Below are 20,200 nucleotides of genomic sequence, written 5' to 3'. Positions count from 1 at the left end.
ATAATAACAATTACCAGCAAGTAAAATTTCCATTTTGTTTTAACTGCTTTCGAAAATATAAGGTGTCAGATGCACTACTAACTTAAAATTTTGAGTACTACTTTACTCCCCCCCCCCCTAAATATTGTAAAAATATAAAAGAACTTCTTTATTTACATTTTTTTATTAGAATCTGTAATGAAGAGATTTTATATCATTCAAAACACAAGAATAATTACGAGGTCATTACTATTTACTAACGAAATATGCAAGAACAAAATAATTCAAACAATTGCACTTTAAAATATATATGGCAACATTTTTATACTCTGGTGGAAAAAAGGCAAGTTTTTGGATTAATAATTTAATATTTCAGTTTACTATCACAAGACAAGATTTGTTATAAAAACCTTAACATACAACTTATTTGTTTTCAAGCCAAAATCTTTTTTCATGTTATGAAAATTATATTCTTTTTCATAGTAACTGAAAGAAAAGAACAAAATATTCATTTCACATAAGTTTTTTTTTTTTTTTTTTAACTACCCCCCCCCCCCCCCCCATGGAAATAGTGCATACATTATTCACTTTTTTCCCCCTTAACAGAAGAGAAAAAAAAAAGCAATACTGCACAATTAAGAAACAGATTTTATCAAGACAACCATCACAAACGAATATTTTTCTTTAATAATCTAGAAATAAATGCATGCAGATTTCCAGAAACTAAATAGAATCATGTCCTTCAGTTTTTAACAAAAATACACAAAAAAAAATGACAGAAGTTTGGTAGAAAATTAATTGATTCATACACATAAAAAAATTAAAATACACAAAAAACACACATAACAAATTAATGGACTCATATTACAAAACACAGTTAACTTATAAAAAATTGGTTGGTAAAATTTAAAATGACTTATCAGACTCATCTATGCCATTTAATCAATAAGTTTAGTTGTTCCTAGAAAATTGCACTGTGTTTTTTTTTTTTGGGGGGGGGGATTATGTCTCAAACACAGTAATATTTTATGCACCTTAAAATAACATAGTTTACAAAAAAAAAAGAGAGAGAGAGAGAGAGAGGATTTCTTTTGAATTTTTAAATATATATTAAACAGCAGTCAGAATAAATCAGTTCGATAATACATTTTAGGAAGATTATTAATTAATAATATAATTTTTCTCATATATTTTGTTCAATGAATAAATGGAAAATCCTCCCCCCCCCCCCCTCCTGCTAAATTGCGCCATTACACACCACTTGCACAATTTGTAAACTGTAATAGCTTCAGTTTTTAGATGGAACTAGAGTATGGAAATGAGAAACTGAATAACTTTTCACAACTTGATAATGAAACAATATCAAAAACAAGAATGGTTTAAGCACATTTTTTCCACTTTTCAGAACTTTCGTGACTTTAATTTTATAAAATGTATTCATCCATATGCAAATTAGAAAAGACATAATTTTGAAAAAAGAACAAACTATTCGTGACACTGACTGATGAACACATTTGTTCATTCAGTAATAAAAGAATAAGTAGTATGATTTTGGGTTCAAAGTCAGAACAAAAAAAAACCTTTTGAATCAAGTTAATATTTATTAGTTTGCAAGCAAAATTAAGTTTTTGATGTTGATAAGTACACTATTGTACAGTAACACATTGTTTATACGTCTCTTTCAAGGGACTGATGTGAAATAACATATGACTGATAATTACGTACAATAAAAACATTAATAAATCACCGATTTTAAGTGTAATTTAAAAAAACATAAATTCTAAGGTTCTGATCAAGTTTTTCATTTAACTAAATATAAATTATCCTGTAATAGTTCAAACTAAAAACGTTATTTAATTTTTTAAGTAAAAAATACCTTCAGTAAAGTAATTATATCACTAGTGGTGTAATTATATCACTCACGGTGGTATATATATATATGTACATACAGGCATTTCACAAAAAAATATGTTTTATAATTGTTTGATGAGCTGAGTGCCATGTTTACTGTATCAAATTACGAGGGGAGAAAATGTCACAAGTTTTAACAATTGCAATAAGTAAGAATGGCAAAATATTTTCAATGTTAGTTTAAGAGAAAATATATACAGTCAACTCTCGATAACTCGAAGTCCCAAGGGACCAGCTAAAACATTTGAGTTATTGATAGCTCAAGTTATGGGAAGTTTCCACAACAGCCTCAAGAGTTTGGGACCCGAGGAAAACTTAAGAGATAAAGGCAGATTTAAGTAAAAAGCTTCGCGTTATTGAGATTCGACTGTTATGTCAGTGGCATCGCTACTGGGGCCATGGAGGGGGGACGTTCCACCCTGGGTGTCACCCATCTGGGGGGTGACACCCAAAGTGAAATTGATAGTTTTTGAAAAATATAAAGCCAAAATGCATTTTTAAGAATACAAATTTGAAAATTTTCCTGGGGAGGAGAGTGTCACCACAAATTACTGCCACGGGTGTCACCGATGCTAGGTACGCCACTGATATATATATATTCACTAGAAATTATCAAAATATTATTGATCAAAGAGCAGATAATTTCTTGGCTGGTAAACATATATGTATCTTTTAACCCAGCCAACCCCATATGTAAAACTTGCTTCTGTTTTCTGACGAATGTCATAAGAAAATCATTATAGTGATATTTAAAAAGCTTTTCATCATTTCCAACAAAATACATTTATTGACATTCAAAAAAATATATATATATAACAAATGAAAAAGCCCAAATAGCATACATACTATTATAAGTTCATGGAAAAAGTTTAACACTGCATTAAATTTGAAGTCCAGGGAGTAAAACATAAAAAGGGTTTTGATTTTAAACCACTCAGGATATTTACTAAATTTAATAGCTGAAACCCATTGACTAAAATTAACCTGAAATTAGGTATCACAATTTCTTTGGCAAACCTGACTAACTTTAATGTAAATTTTTCATACACTTAACTCATTTGATTCTTAAACCAAAGAGTCCAGAAAAAATTTGGAGCATTTAAACTAAAATTTAGCACTCCCATAACTACTTCCTTTTGAATAGTTAAAGAATACAAATCACACAAACGTTTGCAGTTGACTGTGAAAAGTTCGCAAATGTGTGGTCAAGTTTGTCTTCCAGCTAAATCTCTTGCTGCAGATGTGGCAGATGTAGCTCTTGCGGGCTGAGAAGTGCATGGTGGATATGTGTCTTTTCAAATTGCTGCTATGGAAGAAAGAACGATGGCAGATGTTGCAAGTGGTTGAAGTTTTTGATGAATTCTCTAGATGAGAATGATGCTGGTGACCTGTGGGGGAATGATTTTTTAAAATAATTTTCAGGAAAGAAAAAGAAAGAAAAAAAAAGGAAAAGAAAAATGTAGCATGAAGGAAAACAGTGAACTAAAAGGGAAAAGAAACAACATTCTGTCTAAAAATTACAAAATTAAATATACCATTTTATGAAACATTTACTTTTAAACAAAAATACCTTTTTTATACACTATATATAAATAAGTTTTGTTCGGGTAAATCAGTTTTCATTTTGCAACGGAATATGATAAACTTTGTAAATAAATTAATGATTTTAAATCTGCACATCTCTTTGCCCCAAGCTACCAGAAATTTTAATTTATTATTAAAATTTTAGTCTTTGAGTCTGAAGAGCATTGACCATAATCTATCAAACTATGAAAGAAAAGAAAATCAGATTGAGCTGGTTTTGATACTAAATGCCTCAAATCTGTGAATTATGCATCAGTACACATAGGTGGCTCGTATGGGGGGAGGAGGGGGGGCAACTGTCCTTTCACTTTCCAGAGTTTAAAAATCAATAAATGATTTCTTATAGGGTGGATTGCTTTATTTTTGTAAAAGTAAAAACTAAAAATTCCAAATAAATGAAGCTTTCCTCATCTAATTTCATAGGAACGGAATTTGAAATGAATGAGAAAATCTATGGTGGCCATCCATCCTGATTTTTTGATACCATATTCCACAATTTTAGAAGTTATTAAATCAGTAATATTAAAAGCCAGTAATCTAGTCCAATTCTACAAAGAAAAAAAAAAAACTTTAGGGGCCACGTCCTCTAATCACTATACTTCGTTTGATCCCCCACGTTTTTGGTGGACCAGCCTCCTATGTCAGTACATGTTAATAAGCTACATGAATTGATCCAAATAGATAAATATTGATTTATTACTGAGGTATTTATTTTCCTATAGTAGGAAATTATGTTTAAAAAACCAGTAAAGATTCAAAAGAATATTAACTATGTCAGTTCTGCAGTTAAATAATTGAAAGAAATAATTTACACTATATTTTGGCACTTCATTTTATAGTTATAGTGATTTTGCTACATAATTCTTGGATGCATCTTGCATTTGTTGAGACTTTTTTGTTGCGTTGATGACTTTGTCAGAAATGTATAAATAATTTTCACTGTTCTAAAACACCAACACAGTTTAGCAGGACAAACAGCTTCATAATGTGTATTTGACGGTTTAGTGGTGGATCTTGAACCTATAGTTCTTACTAATTTCTTTAACTTGTTTTATTCTCCATGTTTTAATCTAAAAAATGAAAAAGAAAAAAAATTAGTAAAATCTTAATGCTTAAGTTGGCCTCTAAGGCCATCCTAAGCAGCCAGCACCCAGATAAACTATTTTTTGGTGCTCAAATTAACAATTAATAAATTTAATATAATAATACAAATGTTAAAAATTTATATCAGGACAAAAATGTAGAGCTAAAATTGCATTAATGTAAATAACAGGTTCTCAAGGAAAAAACTATTTTTTCTTGTCCTGTGTTGCAAAATAATAACAATAATAATAATATAAACAAAAATAAAAGGATTAAAAACTCACTTGCAAATAAATGAAACATTTTACTCAAATATTATTTACTTAATTGAACAAAACAAAAGGGAATGCCAAAAATTGAAATGGTATAAAAAGTGAAATAGATCATGTACAGGTAGTTATCAAAATAATGGAAACACCTGAGAATAAAAGTGACATTTTTGAATGAGCTTTGTAAGTAATAAAGAATAAAATTAGATATCTGTTTTTTTTTTTTTTTTTTTTTTAATAAATAGCAATGTACATATTCTGGTACTATTTGCTGGTTTAACGGAAGTTCTGGGATTTTTTTCAAGCATATGAAATGTCGGACCTCTCAATTTTTTAAAGAAGCCAAATTGATGGAGTGCGTCTAGCTGAAGCAAGTGTAACTGAAACATTTCAACTTTTGGGCGCATCTAGAAATACAGTATCTAAAATCATGACAGCATACACACATCGCGGTAAGACAAGCTCGGCAAAGCAAAATAGTGGGAGGAAAGGGAAGCTCAGTGCAATAAACCGACGGATATTGAAGTGGATTGTAATGTCTAAAAAGCGAACAGCAGCAAAAGTGACCACAGAACTCAATCACCATATAGAGTCACCAGTGTGAGTGATTAAAGATAGAAGGGCACCTTTAAAAATAGAACATTTACAGTCGAATAGCGATTCCCAATTTTTTTTTCCAAGTGTTTCTATTATTTTGATAACTACCTGCATATATAAAATAGAGATATGAGTAAAATATGACAATGTGTATACATGTACAAATAAAAGCAATTAAGAAAAAAAGAGTTTAAAAATTGCTTTTATTTGCACATATATACACCATGTCGAATTTTACTATTTTTCTTGGTGCAAAGGTGTTCGAAGGCTTTTTTACAAATAGAGATACATTTTTAAATGTCTGCCTTTAAACACCATCACATTCACCAAGCTCTTACCCAGAAAGTATCCGTATGTGACTTTTAGAGATGCTAAAAAAATTAATAAATGAATAAGTAAATTGAAAAATTGCTAGGTTTGCGCATAAATAATACTTGAGGGGGGACAAGGGTATTGAATTTCTCACAGCAATCTTTCATTTAATTCTTACTACTTGAGCCATTGAGAGCAAAAGTGCTGAAAATTAATTTTTTTATAATTTGTAATTACGCTATGAGAAATCGGTTTCAACTTCATCCTGCTTTACGTGGAAGTGGTATAAGTCTAGGTTCAATCATTTGCGGATAGACAGTCATCCTAAAACGGAACAGTAGTAGTGTTTTAAGGGGAAAAGTAGCTACTAAACCATTTATTTACTCAAAATCTTGATTTATTGACATCACCACTTTTGTTCTCAATGGCTCATTTGATATGGCTTTCAGTTTAGAAATTTTATCTGATATGCTTGAAACTTTTTACGTCCAAATGTTACAAGCTGATATTGAGTTAAGGACATTACCAAAAACTGTGAGTGCTTCTTCAGTTTTGGCACCATTTAAAAAATGAAATGCACTTATTCTAAACTTTCTATTTAATTGAAAAAGCTTTCTACAATTTAGTTACTTCAATCCTAAAGAAGTAGTAATCATTAGAACCAATCTTTTGATAATCTGGCCAAGTCTCTCCTCAACAACTTTATGCATCTTGATCATATTTATGACTTTTAATAAAGTAAAATTATTTTACAATATAATACTCAAATCATGTAACAACAGAGTATTGGTTTAAAAAAGTAGACATAGAATCTTCAAATAACATTCCTAAGCTGAATAAAGTGAAAGAAAACTTTTGAAAGAGGAATGTATTTACTACTCAAAACCTTTCATTTTAATTACATTTTTTTGCAACAACAAAAGAGAGACCTCCCAAATTTATGCCAGATTTATACAAAATTGGCAAAGTGGTTTGCTTTACGTACCAGTTCCCCAAAGAACAGCTATTTAAGCTAATCTTGATAAATAGAATACAACCTCCCATTCAGGTTTGAAAGTGGGGTGAAGAAATTTATACAAATGCATTGAGGAAAAGATAATGAGTTTGAGCAAACAAACATGTTTACTTCAGTTAAATAATAATGTCAAAGTAAAATCAAACAGACTGAATAATTATACGTCCAACTATCAATACTTCAAAACGAAGGTTTCAAAATCACATAAAATTGCTTACACCTTAACTTTATATCACTTAAAACCTCATCATAAACATTACTTCAGATATGGGAGTTTAAACTGCATTTATTCGAGTTTATATTTTATTATTGCACACAATAAATACATTACATAAAATACAACCAACGTAGCTAATATTATTATAGTATATTTACTACCTTTTCCATTGAAAATCATACAAACAAAAATGCAAGGAATACAAATAAATGAAAACAAGAAAATTATAGCATAAAATTTAAGAACTCGCTCTATGAGGGTCAGTCTATAAATAACGAGGCAGAAGCTGTAAAACAGACTTGATTCGACATTCCTCAAAAATACTGACCTAAATTGTTTAAACATTTATCCCACTGGGAAATTAGTCGCATAATTCTGTGCTCATAAAAGTCCTTTGGCTGCTACTGGAACCAATTACGCAAGCGCACTACTTTACTTCATCGTCCGAATGAAATCATCGTCCCCGAAGTGCCATCTTGAATTTTCCAAAGATGTGGGATCATATTGGGATAGATCTGGACTATAATGGAGGTGGCTCAAGACTTCTCACTTAAATTTCTGCAAAAGTTCTAAATTTGCATTGGCTGTCTGTGGTCTAGCACTATTATGCAACAGAATGACATTATGCGAAAGGTTACCGGAACCACACACAGCCAATGCAAAAAAAGAATGTTTGGGGAAATTTAAGTGAAAAGTCTTAGCCACCCCCCCCCCCCCCCCTTTATAGTCCAAATCTATCACCATATGATCCCACATCTTTGAGAAACTCAAGAAGGCACTTCAGAGACAACGATTTCATTCGGACGATGATGTAAAGTAGTGCGTGCATAATTGGTTCCTGCAGCAGTCAAAAGACTTTTATGGGCACGGAATTATGCAACTAATTTCCCAGAGGGATAAATGTTTAAATAATTTTGGTCGGTATTTTTGAAAAATGTCGAATAAAATCTGTTTTATAGCCTCTGCCCTCGTTATTTATTGACTGACCCCAATATATATGGATACATTTCAGGTAAAAAAATTAGAACAGCCCTCTACTTTAAAGATTTCTTTCAAATAAAAGGATCACTTAGTCATACTCAGGGTAACTTTGATCAAGTATTTCTCAATTTTTAACTTTCTACTCATATTTGAATGGTTTTATTGCATCTATTAATATGAAACTGGAAAAAAGAAAGCTTCTTTACTATTGTATAGTTATCTAAAATCAGGAAATAATAATTATAAAACCGTTTAAAAGGAATTATTATAATGGTTCAAAGTGATCCTGCCCTTTAGGGTAAGTTTTAATCATTTGAACGATGGGAGTCTTTAAACACTCCCATTATTATTTCACAGCATCAAAAGATTTCAATCATTTATGATATTGTATAGAATATTACAATGCAGGATGAAAGATTAACACCCCTTAGACACGAGTGGATTAGCAGAATCAACTTTTCAGAAACGTTGCCTGTCAAATAGTAGATAGGCGTTTTTCGTTTTCACACAGGACAACTTAGTTGAATCAACTTTTCTTCTAGCATGCTGAATTTATTCGAGCAGCTACTCCACAATGCTGTTAAAACTGAACCGAGTTGATTCTCGATTAGTTTACTCATGTGTCGAGCAATCGCATGGCAATGTACCAATGAGTATAATCAAATAAAAAGTTGATTACACTGATCCTGATGAGAATGGTAGCGGCACAGTTGACTGTCATGAGAAGAATGACTTCACTTTTCAGATACAATAAATACAAATACAAGTGTGACGACCAGCAACAGACTGTGGGCCCAGTTAGGCTGGTCCTAGTCAGTTTATTAGTCCCCTATGAAGATCAATGGCCCTCTTAAAGCTATCCACCCTTGCTCATTACCGTCTCTTCGGGTAAGCTTTTCCAAGTGCCCACAACCCTACTAAAGAAATAATTTTCCTCATTTCCAGGTTAGCCTAAGATTTGAATAGCTTAAAACAATGACCCCTTTTCCTGCTTTCTGTGCAAAAATTTAATTCATTAATATCTTTCATTTTGATAAATTTAAACAATTGAATCCTGTCCCCTCTGACCCTCCTTTGCTCCAGGTTATACATATTAAGCCAATTAAGTCTGGTATCATAATCTAAATCTGAAAGTCCCCTTACTAATCTAGTTACCCTTCTTTGAACCCTTTCCAATACAGAAATATCTTTCCTCGGATAAGGCGACCAAAACTGAACAGCATACTCCAAATGAGGTCTTACTAAACTCAGATATAAACACAGAAGAACCTTCTCAGATTTGTTTGAAATATATCTATTGATAAACTCAACACCTGGTTACACCAGGTTTGTACCTGGTTACACTTCCTAACAACGGCAAGTTAGAAAGTTGATTCAACTAATTTGCCTTGTGTGAAGGGAGCCTAACATAAAATCAGTATATACATATATAGTCAGACTTCGATGTAAAGGTCATCCCTCAGGACTTTGCAAAAAGGACATCCTAAATAAGGTGATCTTATAACCAAATTATATACATTTGTCAATAAATAAACATGTGCCATACCTGCCAACATGTACTGGGAACAAATCCAAAAGGTCATTAAAAAATCTTGTAGATGTTTACGACGGATTTTTCATTGATAGTTAAAAAAGAAAGGAATTTTTATTATCCTTCTAGTACAACCAAATCTTCCTAACTTTTATACACAATCAAGAGAAATGAACAAAATTCAGGAATCTCCTGGAAGAAACAGTAGAATTGGCAGGTATATAGTAATATAACCCTTCATAACATTTAATGCAGTCAAAAATATCAGTTTATTAGGTTATAATACTTTATATTCATTCTAACCAATTAAAATTAATGGAATCAAAAGGATAGTATGAAATTTCGTTATCATGAGCAGTCCAAGTGTCTGCGATGAAGACCTTTCTTTAATTTTTCAAAAAGTGTCAACCGAATTGCTTTAATTTTTTTTTTTTTAAATAATAATTTGATGATGGTACTTTTTCCTTTAGTCGTCATTTTTTACTAGCTTTATTTATTCTGAAGAAAACTTTGCTTAATCTACTTGAATTTGTTTTTAAATTACGCCGAAGCAGAACACTTTGCCAAATTAAACAAAAATGCTTGGTGCTAATGATGCCTAACTTTTATATTCTAGTTTTAAACACTGATATGTATACATTATTGAGGCCCCAGTCATTAGCTCTAACTTTATCCAAGCTCTGCAGAGCATTTCAATGCAACTATTGAAATTGAAAGAATATTAAATGCCTCAATCACTTTTAGAAAAAATAGTAGACAAGGCGGTATAGCCAAAACCAATAAAAATGTTTACACCTTTAAATATCAAACTCAATGTTAATTTGATCATAAAAACATGTGAACAAGATGTCAAGAAAAGATAATAAAAAAGAGGCCAGCAAATGTTACAAAACATAAGCTAATCTTATTCTTTAAATATAAAGCTTATTAGAAAGGAAAATCAAAATGTTTTTGCTGATTTTTTTCAAAACAAAATAATTTTCTACATATTACATGTTCTCACTTATTGTAACAAATAAATAATCACTTCATCCACAAACTTAAAATATAAATTACTTTAACAGAAACTAAATGACAAAGATAACAGGAAAATGGACACAAAATGAACTAGTGTAAATGTCTTGCACATAAGATGCAAAGAATGAATTTATGAAAGGTGTAAGAGAATGAATTGCGTATTTAAAAATGCAAATATTGAAACATGAAAAAACGAGCTGATGTGTGCATCACATGACTTCTTTTTACTCCAATTTCTCCTTTTTCTCATTATTGGCAGTTTTAATGTGTTTCAATAGTTTACTCTCTAAATACCACCAACAGTGGCCAAATTGAAACCAGTTTTTTTAAAAAATAAATAAATCGCCAAATTTGTTGCCGAGTTAGCGACCAAAAGACTGGCGATATATCGCCAAGGGTCCGCCAAATTATAACATCACCTGAGTTTACATCGAAATCAACAATGATTTCCTCCCAAAAAGGGGCAAAAGACCCCTAGTAACACCCGAATGTAACCAAAAGGGGATGTGCACAACTAGACCCCACTAGGAGTCTACGCACTTTTATACGCACCTAATTTTTCAACCCACTCATTATTCACCCAAATTTCAACTTTCTAGGACATTCCGTTCTTGAGTTATGCGATATACATATGCACATACGCATGTACGTACATAAGCACATACGTACATACAGACGTCACGAGAGAACTCATTGTAATTACCTCGGAAATCATCAAAATGGTTATTTTGCATGTCTATACATTCTTAGGCACTTATCCACATGTGGTCGAGTCGAAAACAAAGCTCAACATTCATTCGCGGGTGAGCAAAATGGAAATTAAGGTTGATTTTTGAGTGAAAATTTTTTTGTGAATACAATACTTCCTTTTTTGTAAAAGGAAGTAAAAATGGAAGACTTTTTGATCTAACTCCAGTTTAACTAACTATACTTTTCTGTGAGTTTCCTGACTTTTCTGAAATTGGAAAATAATAACTGATATAATAAATATTGAGATTCATGCAAATCTTTGAACCCCTTCCAGGTAAACTGGAATTTAATTGGTTGACCCCTGTCCCATCTCTGTCCCCTCTTTTTTTACATTTTAACCTTCTCATATCCAGAACTATAAGAGGTGTTCAAATGAAAAGGTATTGTGGATTGAGTATTTTTTAAAATGCAAACACTGGAGCAAAAAAAAAAAAAAAAAAAAAAAAAGAAGACTTTTTGATCAAACTCCAGTTTACCTAATTATACTTTTCTGAAATTGGAACATAATAAGTGATATCTTAAATATTGCAATTCATGAAAATCTTTGAACCTCTGCCAGATAAACTGAAATTTGACTGGTTGACCTCTATCCATTTTTACTTTTTGCTATATCTAATATATAGAAGAAAGTAATGGATTCGTGCAAATTTTCGAATTTTGAATTCTGACGGATTTGAACGTTTTGAGGTGTGCTGAGTTCATTTCGACCGTTTTTGGAAAATGTCTGTCTGTGTGTGTGTGTCACGTCTGTGTGTGACCAGTTTTTTGTGGCCGCTCTACAGCAAAAACTACTGCATGAAATTGAACGAAAATTTGGTACACATATGTGCCGCTATGTGAACTTGTGCCCATTGGTTTTTTGCGCGAATTCCTCCAAGGGGGCTGGAGCAATGGGACGTTTTTTGAGTTATAAGTGCCTGCTATTCCCCAGCAAGTAGCTGGCAGAATTAAACAAAATTTGGTCCATATGTTGCCCTTAACATGTACAGGTGCTGATTCAATTTTGGTGTCAATAGCTCAAATGAGGGTTGAGCTGTAGAACGTTTTTGGTCGTCAATTGTGACTACTGTATCAAGAAATAATGAACAGAATCAAACAAAAATTTATCTACAAGTAGCCCCTAGAGGGTATAAGAGCTGATTCTATTTTGGTGTCAATAGCTGAAAAGGAGGTGACGCAATCGAACGTTCCTTTTTTCATAGTGAGTGCCATATCTCAAGAAGTAATACTACGTTCTGGATGAAATTAGGAATAAATGTGAATCCATTTGTAAATAGGCGTTGGATCAATTTTGGCACCAATCGCTCCATGGAAGGGGGGGGGGGGGCTGATTTTTTTTTTTTTTTTGTGAATAAAAATAGCTTTATAAATGCAACAATAAGAAAGATAAATTGTAATAGACTGTCGTCTGCGTATTTCACATGATTTTAACTGTTGGAAAATAATCAGAAAACCGCGATGATTAAAAATTTTAACTGTTGCCATCTTGTGTTTGTCAACAAATAAATATTTGTAATTATTTTAAGCAAGGATTTTAAAACAATTTTTAATTTTCATTCTCTGCTTTGCTTTTGAGATAAATGGGGAATTGGGATGGTCGTAAAGTTTTGGTTGTTTAATTTTGTTTTTATTGGGAATATTGCTTCCTTGTCAAGCATGGTGAGGGATCAGAATTATAAGAAAGATATAGAAGAAAGTTTCGTGATAGCCACAACATACTAGTTTTTCTTTACATTTTAATCTTTTCATATTCCAGAACTATAAGGGGTGCTCAAATGAAAAGATACCAAACAGTGCTGAGGGTCTAAGTAACTGAAGCCTTTGTTAAAGTACGCAGCATAGGCCTGAGCACCGCAATCCCACTGATTTAACTAACCGAAAGATTTCTTGTTCTCAGAATTTCTATAGCCATGACGAGACTCAGTCCTTCACAGTTCCCTTGAGTTCATCATACGAGTCAAAGCGCTTCCCTTTTAAATGCTTTTTCAAAGGATCAAACACATGGAAATCGCAGGGAGACATGTCCGGGCTGTAGAGTGGATGGTCAAGATGCTCCCACTTGAACTTCGCCAGTGCCACTTGAGTGACCCCTGGAGACGTGCGGACGCTCTTCATCGCTGAGCAGGACCACTCTTCTTGAACAGGCCTGGTCTTTTGTTCTTAATGAACCTGCATAGGCTTTGGAGTGTCTCACAGTATACATTGGAGTGAAGGATTCTCCAGTGCTCAAGAAATTCATCATGTAGCGGACTTCGTACGTGGAAAAAAATTGTGTCAAAAATTACCTTAGAAGCAATGAAGTTTATGATCAAAAAATATTAGTACTTGGTCTATTCTTAAATAAAAAGATTCAATTAGAAAATCAAGTATAGTTCAACTGCAAAACATAAAGCATGTCTAGATAACAAAATGGAATTGGAATTTATTAAAAGCTTTAGTAGCAAAATAAATCATACAAAAATAAATGAAAGCAATATATATGTATTGTTGTTGTCTTGTCTAGTGGAATAGTGCGGTGGAATCAAACTGATCCAAAAGTATCCAAAACAACCTCGGCCACGTCAATAACTTCCGAGGAAAGTGTATTATATCAATGGCAGGGCCGGTGACAGGGGGGCAGGGGGAGGAGAATGCATAGGGACATGGGACTGACAGGGGCCCGGATTCACAGAGGCTGACGAAATAATATACATCCCAGTGATTAAAATGCACGTTCCTTGTTAAAAATTGTTGTTGTTGTTGTCGTGTGTGTCTAATGAAGTGCAGACTGAGAAAGATTTAGATGCCTCAAAAGGCATGATGACAAGATCTGTTAATTCTGGAGCCTGGTGGTGGCTATAGAGGATTTCAATTGGTGGTGCTCCAAGTTGGAGGAGGGAGCGAATAATGACCTCGCAATTAAAAACATCATCTGGGGTTAGTTATGAATGGGGACAGTGCTTGCACATGGGATAGAATTCAATATTAGTTGGTAATATCTTTATGTCCTTGAAATGTCCAGTACATAGCCTAGCATTTGTAGAAGAGAAGTTTCTCGGGCAGTGGAGGTCGGGAATTGTTGTTAAAAATTAAAATGACAGATTAAGTTCAACTGCTCTTTTTATCACCGTGACGTGCTTAATGTGCACAGAATAATTAGTTTAAGTACATTCTTAACCAATTGTAAACATTGAGGATGGTGGCATGGCTGTGAGAAATTTCCAAGAACCGAGGTACCTGCCTGGTGCTGATCGCTCATATTCTCACGGGCTCTGCCTCCATGCCGCGGAGCAGTGACTCTCTACCCCTTCCCATGCGTTTTACAGGTTTCAACCTGACAGAACAGTAAACAACTTGATACTAAGCCTATGTTTTTTTCGAGCTTGCATTTCAGGGCTGTTTTTATGTTCTTATGTTGTTGGTTTTTTACAATTTTCTGTTGTTTTTAAAAGATTAATTTAACTGATAACTTTTATTGACCAATTTTTCTAGTTTTTGCATTTCTATGAGCCGGGCTACTATTTAGGGGCTTGGACTTCTTAATTGCACAGGAGCCTGAGAATCCTGTTGCCGGGCCTAATCAATGGATTATATTGAGAAGTTAATTATAAATAGCTGCTTGTTTTTGACTGACATCTCAAGTACAGCATGTATGAGCACTGTATGGGAACTAAAACTGGTGATTGATTTTAAATAAATTTGATATGTTTCTTTTTCAAGTTTTTAAAAGTATCAGAAATTCTCAATACACATAAAAATGTCGAGACAAAACAACATCAATTAACCTTAAAAAATAGCTCATTAAAGTTGTGTTTCAACTGATGTTAATATGATGCAAAAACTCATGTGAGTCTCCCAAATTTATTTCTGAATTGGGGTTTTGGAAATAACAGTTTAAAATTATGTTCAAATAAAATTAATGTTTGGAACTTATAATATTCAGTATTTATTTATTTTTTTTAAGAAAAATAAAAGCTAATAAATTCTTAACTGTGTTTTTCGATAAAATAAGTTAATATTGATAAACAATGTTATGATAATGACTTTTGTGCCACATCATATTTTTTTACAAAAAACTGATAATGCATCATACAAATTTCCACATATCTTTGATGTGTTAAAATAATTTAATGATATTAAATTAAAACGTTTGTAATGCTAGTTAAAATTTATAATGAATGATTTTCCTTTTTCAAGTAGCTGAGTACCTAACTATTAAACTAGGGAAACATTTCGATATCATACACAATTGAAGCAAGATAGGAAAATAGGAAGGCACATGTAAGTAATTTCTATCATAATAAAGAGCAGCAACATACTCATTTCTAAAAATAATATATGGTGATTACACAATGAAATGCTCAATAAGTAGCTTGATGATATTAAAAAGAACTTTTTAGTATGGAGAGCATACTATTTTGTTTTTTGAAAAAGTTTCAAATCAAAAATGTAGAAAAGGTAACAGAGGTTGCATATTCAATACTTTTTCTTTTTGCTTGTTTTGGTCAACATACAGCATAAACCTGGCAATGAACATCCATTAAAACTGCAAGTAATATTAGGTTGACCATGCACACATTTTTTTTTTTAATTTAGTCAATAGTTCCTTACTAACCTTCAATCAACAGGCCTGACAACAGTCATTTTTGAAATTTTTGTGTTGAACTGAAATTATTTGAAAGAACACCATGTCTAAGAACTAAGTAAGCATTCATTAAGAACATAGTGAATTTTGAAAAACGTCTAACAGGCTTGCCAACTGTTCCGCAAAGATAGCGAAACTCCGCAGCTCCACAAAGAAGTTATTTTGCTCCGTATTTCCCATTTGGTTTTTATTCTGACCAGGCTTACCAAAGATTTTAATAAAACTAATTTTATTTTTATTATATTTTGCTAGCTTATTAGGCACGTAAATGTGAAAATTAACCCTTTTCTCAAAGCATGACATAGTGTTTAAAGTTATAGGGTTAAAAAGTGGTTAAAGTGTTATTTATTTCAAAATAATTATTCTTATGCTAGTGCTTAAAATGCTTATCAAAGCTCAAAAACAATTTTAGATAAGAAGTTGAATTTTTTAAATTGTTTTTTTTATACAAAAGACCAAGCTGCTCAGCAAAATTTCAAAATGCTCTTCAAAATCAAAACAGATGCTCCTCAAATTGTTTCTCCAAGGTTGGCAATCCTGGTCTAATTATAATTAAATGCATCAAAAAATCAACAAAACTATAAAAATTTTTGATATTTTAGACCATAAATTAACATTTATTCTCCTTTTAATATTGCAAAAAAGTACACAATTCTCATAGTAATTTTTAAATTATAATGCATAAACAATATAAAAAATGCAATGATTGCACAAAACTTGGAAAGCATTAAAATCTAAACAAGTTAATAACTGTAATTTATAAAACACAACACAAAATTTCTATAAATTATGTTGTATTTCTATAACTGAAAATGTTTTGTAATAATTACGTATTTTGAGTCAAAATTACTGAGCAATTTTAATCCTGGATTCACTCCTAATGCTGACTTCACAGCAAGCGCCAGTAAATGAAACCTGGTGATGCCTTTCTGCATATGTCATAAATTTTACATAATTTGATGAACACACCCGATTGTTTGCTGATTGGTAGTAATTCAGGCTATGATTAAACATTACTTTCATTATGATTTGATAATTAAGCTATGAGGTAAAATGGAAACAGGAACCCTGTTGCTGTTGTGGTGGTGTAAAGCCAAGGCAGTAGGAATAACAATAATGTATTTTGTGGTTGCCATGGCCAATGTGAAATCACCATTGGTGCATAAGATAATTTATTCATTCATCTGATAGAAGGTTAAATTATTCGAAAACTCTAAACATTTACTGCAGTTGTTGATCATGTTCCTTGCATGGATGAAAAGTGAGTACTTTAGTGAGTACTGTTGTTGCGCAAGTCAACAAATAAATACCTACCACGCAATTTAAGAAAGATACGATTTATAAATTTCCAATCATGTTGGTTGAATCAAAATTTAATTAACCAGATATATTTACAAGTAAACAAAATTTGAACATTAATTTTTAATTAAGAAACCTTTAACTATAAACAATCAATTTGTACATTAAAACTCGATACTGTGACCATTCATAACACAATTTTTGTTGTGTGTTAACAATATTATTCCTCTCATTCCTTCACATTATCACAAATTTCCATTTCATAAAAATAATAAATACTCATTGCACAAAGAATGATTACTGCAAAAATTGCAATACTTTCCATTAGGTATGTAAAAAGATGCAGTATAAATCACAGGTATTTTTAGTCTTAGTGACCAGGGGCGCTGACTTTTGAAACCTACTGGGGGGGGGAGCCAAATGTCACTAGAGCTCTAGGAGCATGGAATCTCTCTAGGTGAAGAGGATCTGCCAACCTCTCTCAGAAAATTTTTAGATTTTTTTTCCTTGATAATGTTATTTTACATATTTTCTGGTGCGTACAAATTACACAAATCAGTAATACATGAGTCATGGCATTTTCAAAGTGAAAAAAAAAATAGGTTAAGAAATTTTCTGGTTCATATGTCACTTGTCTTGAGGGACATTTTTACAACTCTATTTTGTGGTGAGTTATGCAGTGGACTTATATTGCTTGTGGCTGTAAATCTAAAACCAACTTTTGAATTCCACCAAACTTCCCCCTCATATTTGAAGCACCATCACAACAATTGTCTTAAATCCTGAAAAAGCAAGTCTATGTGCACAAGAACATTTTTTAGCATACTAAACAGGGTCTTTGCCTTGATAACTTGCATTCAAAATAGGCCTTAAATGTTACAGCAAATAAGAAGATTGTTTAAGCAAGATTTTTTTTACAAAACATTATTGTAAGAACAACTTCAAAAATATAAAAGGATACATTTTTAAACAAATTCAGTTAAAAAAAGTGTCAGAAAGAACAAAAGGAAACAGAATCAGCTGAACTGTACTTCATAGTTTGACTTGGAAATCAACAAGTTGGCGATAGCTGTTCAGCATTCAACATTTTCTCACTAAATCTGATCGTATTTTCTCCGTTTCATGTAGGCTCGAGAGACAGACTTTCCTTGAAGTCTTCTATGCAGAGTACTTTTGGGGATTTGGTAGACGTGTTGTGCCTGTCTCAAAGTCAATCTCTTTGATCGAATGTCATACAGAGCCATCTCCAAATTAAACCAGTTGAATTCAAATGCACCAGGGGGTGAAACTGTTTGAAGAGTCAAAAATACTGACTTTACTGACCAAAATTTATAAAATACTGACCAATACTGAACAAATACTGACTAAAATTCAAAAATTGAACAAACTTTGTTGTAACAAAAAAAAAAAAAAAAACAGATCATACTTAATGAAATAGATGCTAGATTAATTTATAATGAGCAGCAACAAAATGTACAGCTAATTTGGGACACATTTTGACTGAAAGTTGTTCGTTTAATTCATATTTTTACTGTATAATGAATAAAACTTTTCTAAAACTACAAAAATAAATTAAAAGATCTTGCAATTATTCAAAATATTATTAAGTGATTCAAATACAAATACAAATACAAAAGTGACGACCAGTAACAGGCTCTGGGCCCAGCTAGACTGGTCCTAGTCAATTTACAATCCCCAGTGAAGATCAATGGCTCTCTTAAAACTATCTACTCCCTTGCTCATTACCACCTCTTCCGGTAAACTGTTCCAAGGTTCCACTACCCTGCTAAAATAATAATTTTTCCTAACATCCATGTTAGCCTGAGATTTAAATAGCTTAAAACAATGACCCCTTGTCCTGTTTTCAGTGCTAAACTTCAGCCCCGTAACATCTTTCATTTTAATAAATTTAAACAGCTGAATCATGTCCCCTCGGTCTCTTCTTTGCTCAAGACTATACATTTTTAGCCTTCTAAGCCTGGTATCGTAGTCTAAATGAGAAAGTCCCTTTATTAGCCTTGTAGCTCGCCTTTGAACCCTTTCCAATGCATTAATGTCTTTCTTAAGATAAGGAGACCAAAACTGAACAGCATACTCCAAATGAGGTCTTACCAAACTTCTATATAAGGGCAGAAGAACTTCTTTAGATTTGTTTGAAATAGATCTATTGATAAACCCAAGCATCTTATTGGCCTTGTAACTAGCAATGCTGAATTGTTGGCTAAACTTTAAATCCTGACTTATTAAGACCCCCAGATCAGTAACTTTGTCTGCCTGACTAATGACTGAACCTTGCAAATAATAACTTGTACGCTTATTTCCATGCCCTAAATGTAGCACTTGACATTTCCCAACATTAACAGCCATACCCCATTTTTCAGCCCACTCCGTAATATGATCTCGATCCTCTTGCAGCTGTTTTGCTTGTACTTCATTTTCTACAGTCCCCATAACTTTGACATCATCAGCAAAACAATTCATGTTCCCAGAAATATTTTTGTGAATATCGTTCATAAAAACAATGAACAAAACAGGCCCTAACACTGATCCTTGAGGAACCCCACTTAAAACCTCACTCCAATTAGAATAATTTCCCCTTACAACTACCCTTTGTTTCCTTCTGGTCAGCCAGTTTTTTACCCAAATGAAAGTTTTCCCTCCTATTCCAATGTCAGTTAATTTGCTAAGTAGAGCAACATGCGGTACCTTATCGAAAACTTTTTGAAAATCAATGTAAACAACATCTACAGGCTTCTTATTGTCCAAAGCCATGGTAATTTTGTCATAGAAATGTATTAAATTAGTTGCACAAGATTTACCTTTCCTGAAACCGTACTGAAAACTAGTGAATAGATTATTAGTCTCTAGAAAATTTACTATCTTAATTTTTATCAATGTTTCAAAAATTTTGCAAACCACCAAAGTTAGACTCACAGGTCTATAATTTCCCGCACTCCCTTTAGACCCTTTCTTGAAGAGCGGTGTAATGTTAGCTAGCTTCCAGTCCTCTGGCACTGTCCCCGAGTTATAA

General features: G+C 32.5%; 1 protein-coding gene across 5 annotated transcripts in view; it reads right to left on the bottom strand.

Annotated features, from left to right (window-relative positions):
• Positions 1–20,200, bottom strand: part of LOC129221316 (protein tramtrack, beta isoform-like) — a 215,045-nt gene that overhangs the window by 138,464 nt on the left and 56,381 nt on the right. The window contains exon 5 of one of the 5 annotated variants that reach the window (XM_054855783.1): positions 17,210–18,457. The exons of the other annotated variants lie outside the window; for them this stretch is intronic. Within the exon in view, the coding sequence (XP_054711758.1) occupies positions 18,264–18,457 (194 nt within the window). The 3' untranslated portion in view covers positions 17,210–18,263. Of the gene's footprint in view, positions 1–17,209; positions 18,458–20,200 lie in introns of those variants that run through there. 5 annotated transcript variants of the gene reach the window in all.

Source organism: Uloborus diversus, chromosome 4 (genome assembly GCF_026930045.1).
Source record: "Uloborus diversus isolate 005 chromosome 4, Udiv.v.3.1, whole genome shotgun sequence".
In the NCBI taxonomy this organism is placed as follows: Eukaryota; Metazoa; Arthropoda; class Arachnida; order Araneae; family Uloboridae; genus Uloborus; species Uloborus diversus.
This window is presented reverse-complemented; position numbering and strand designations above follow the sequence as displayed.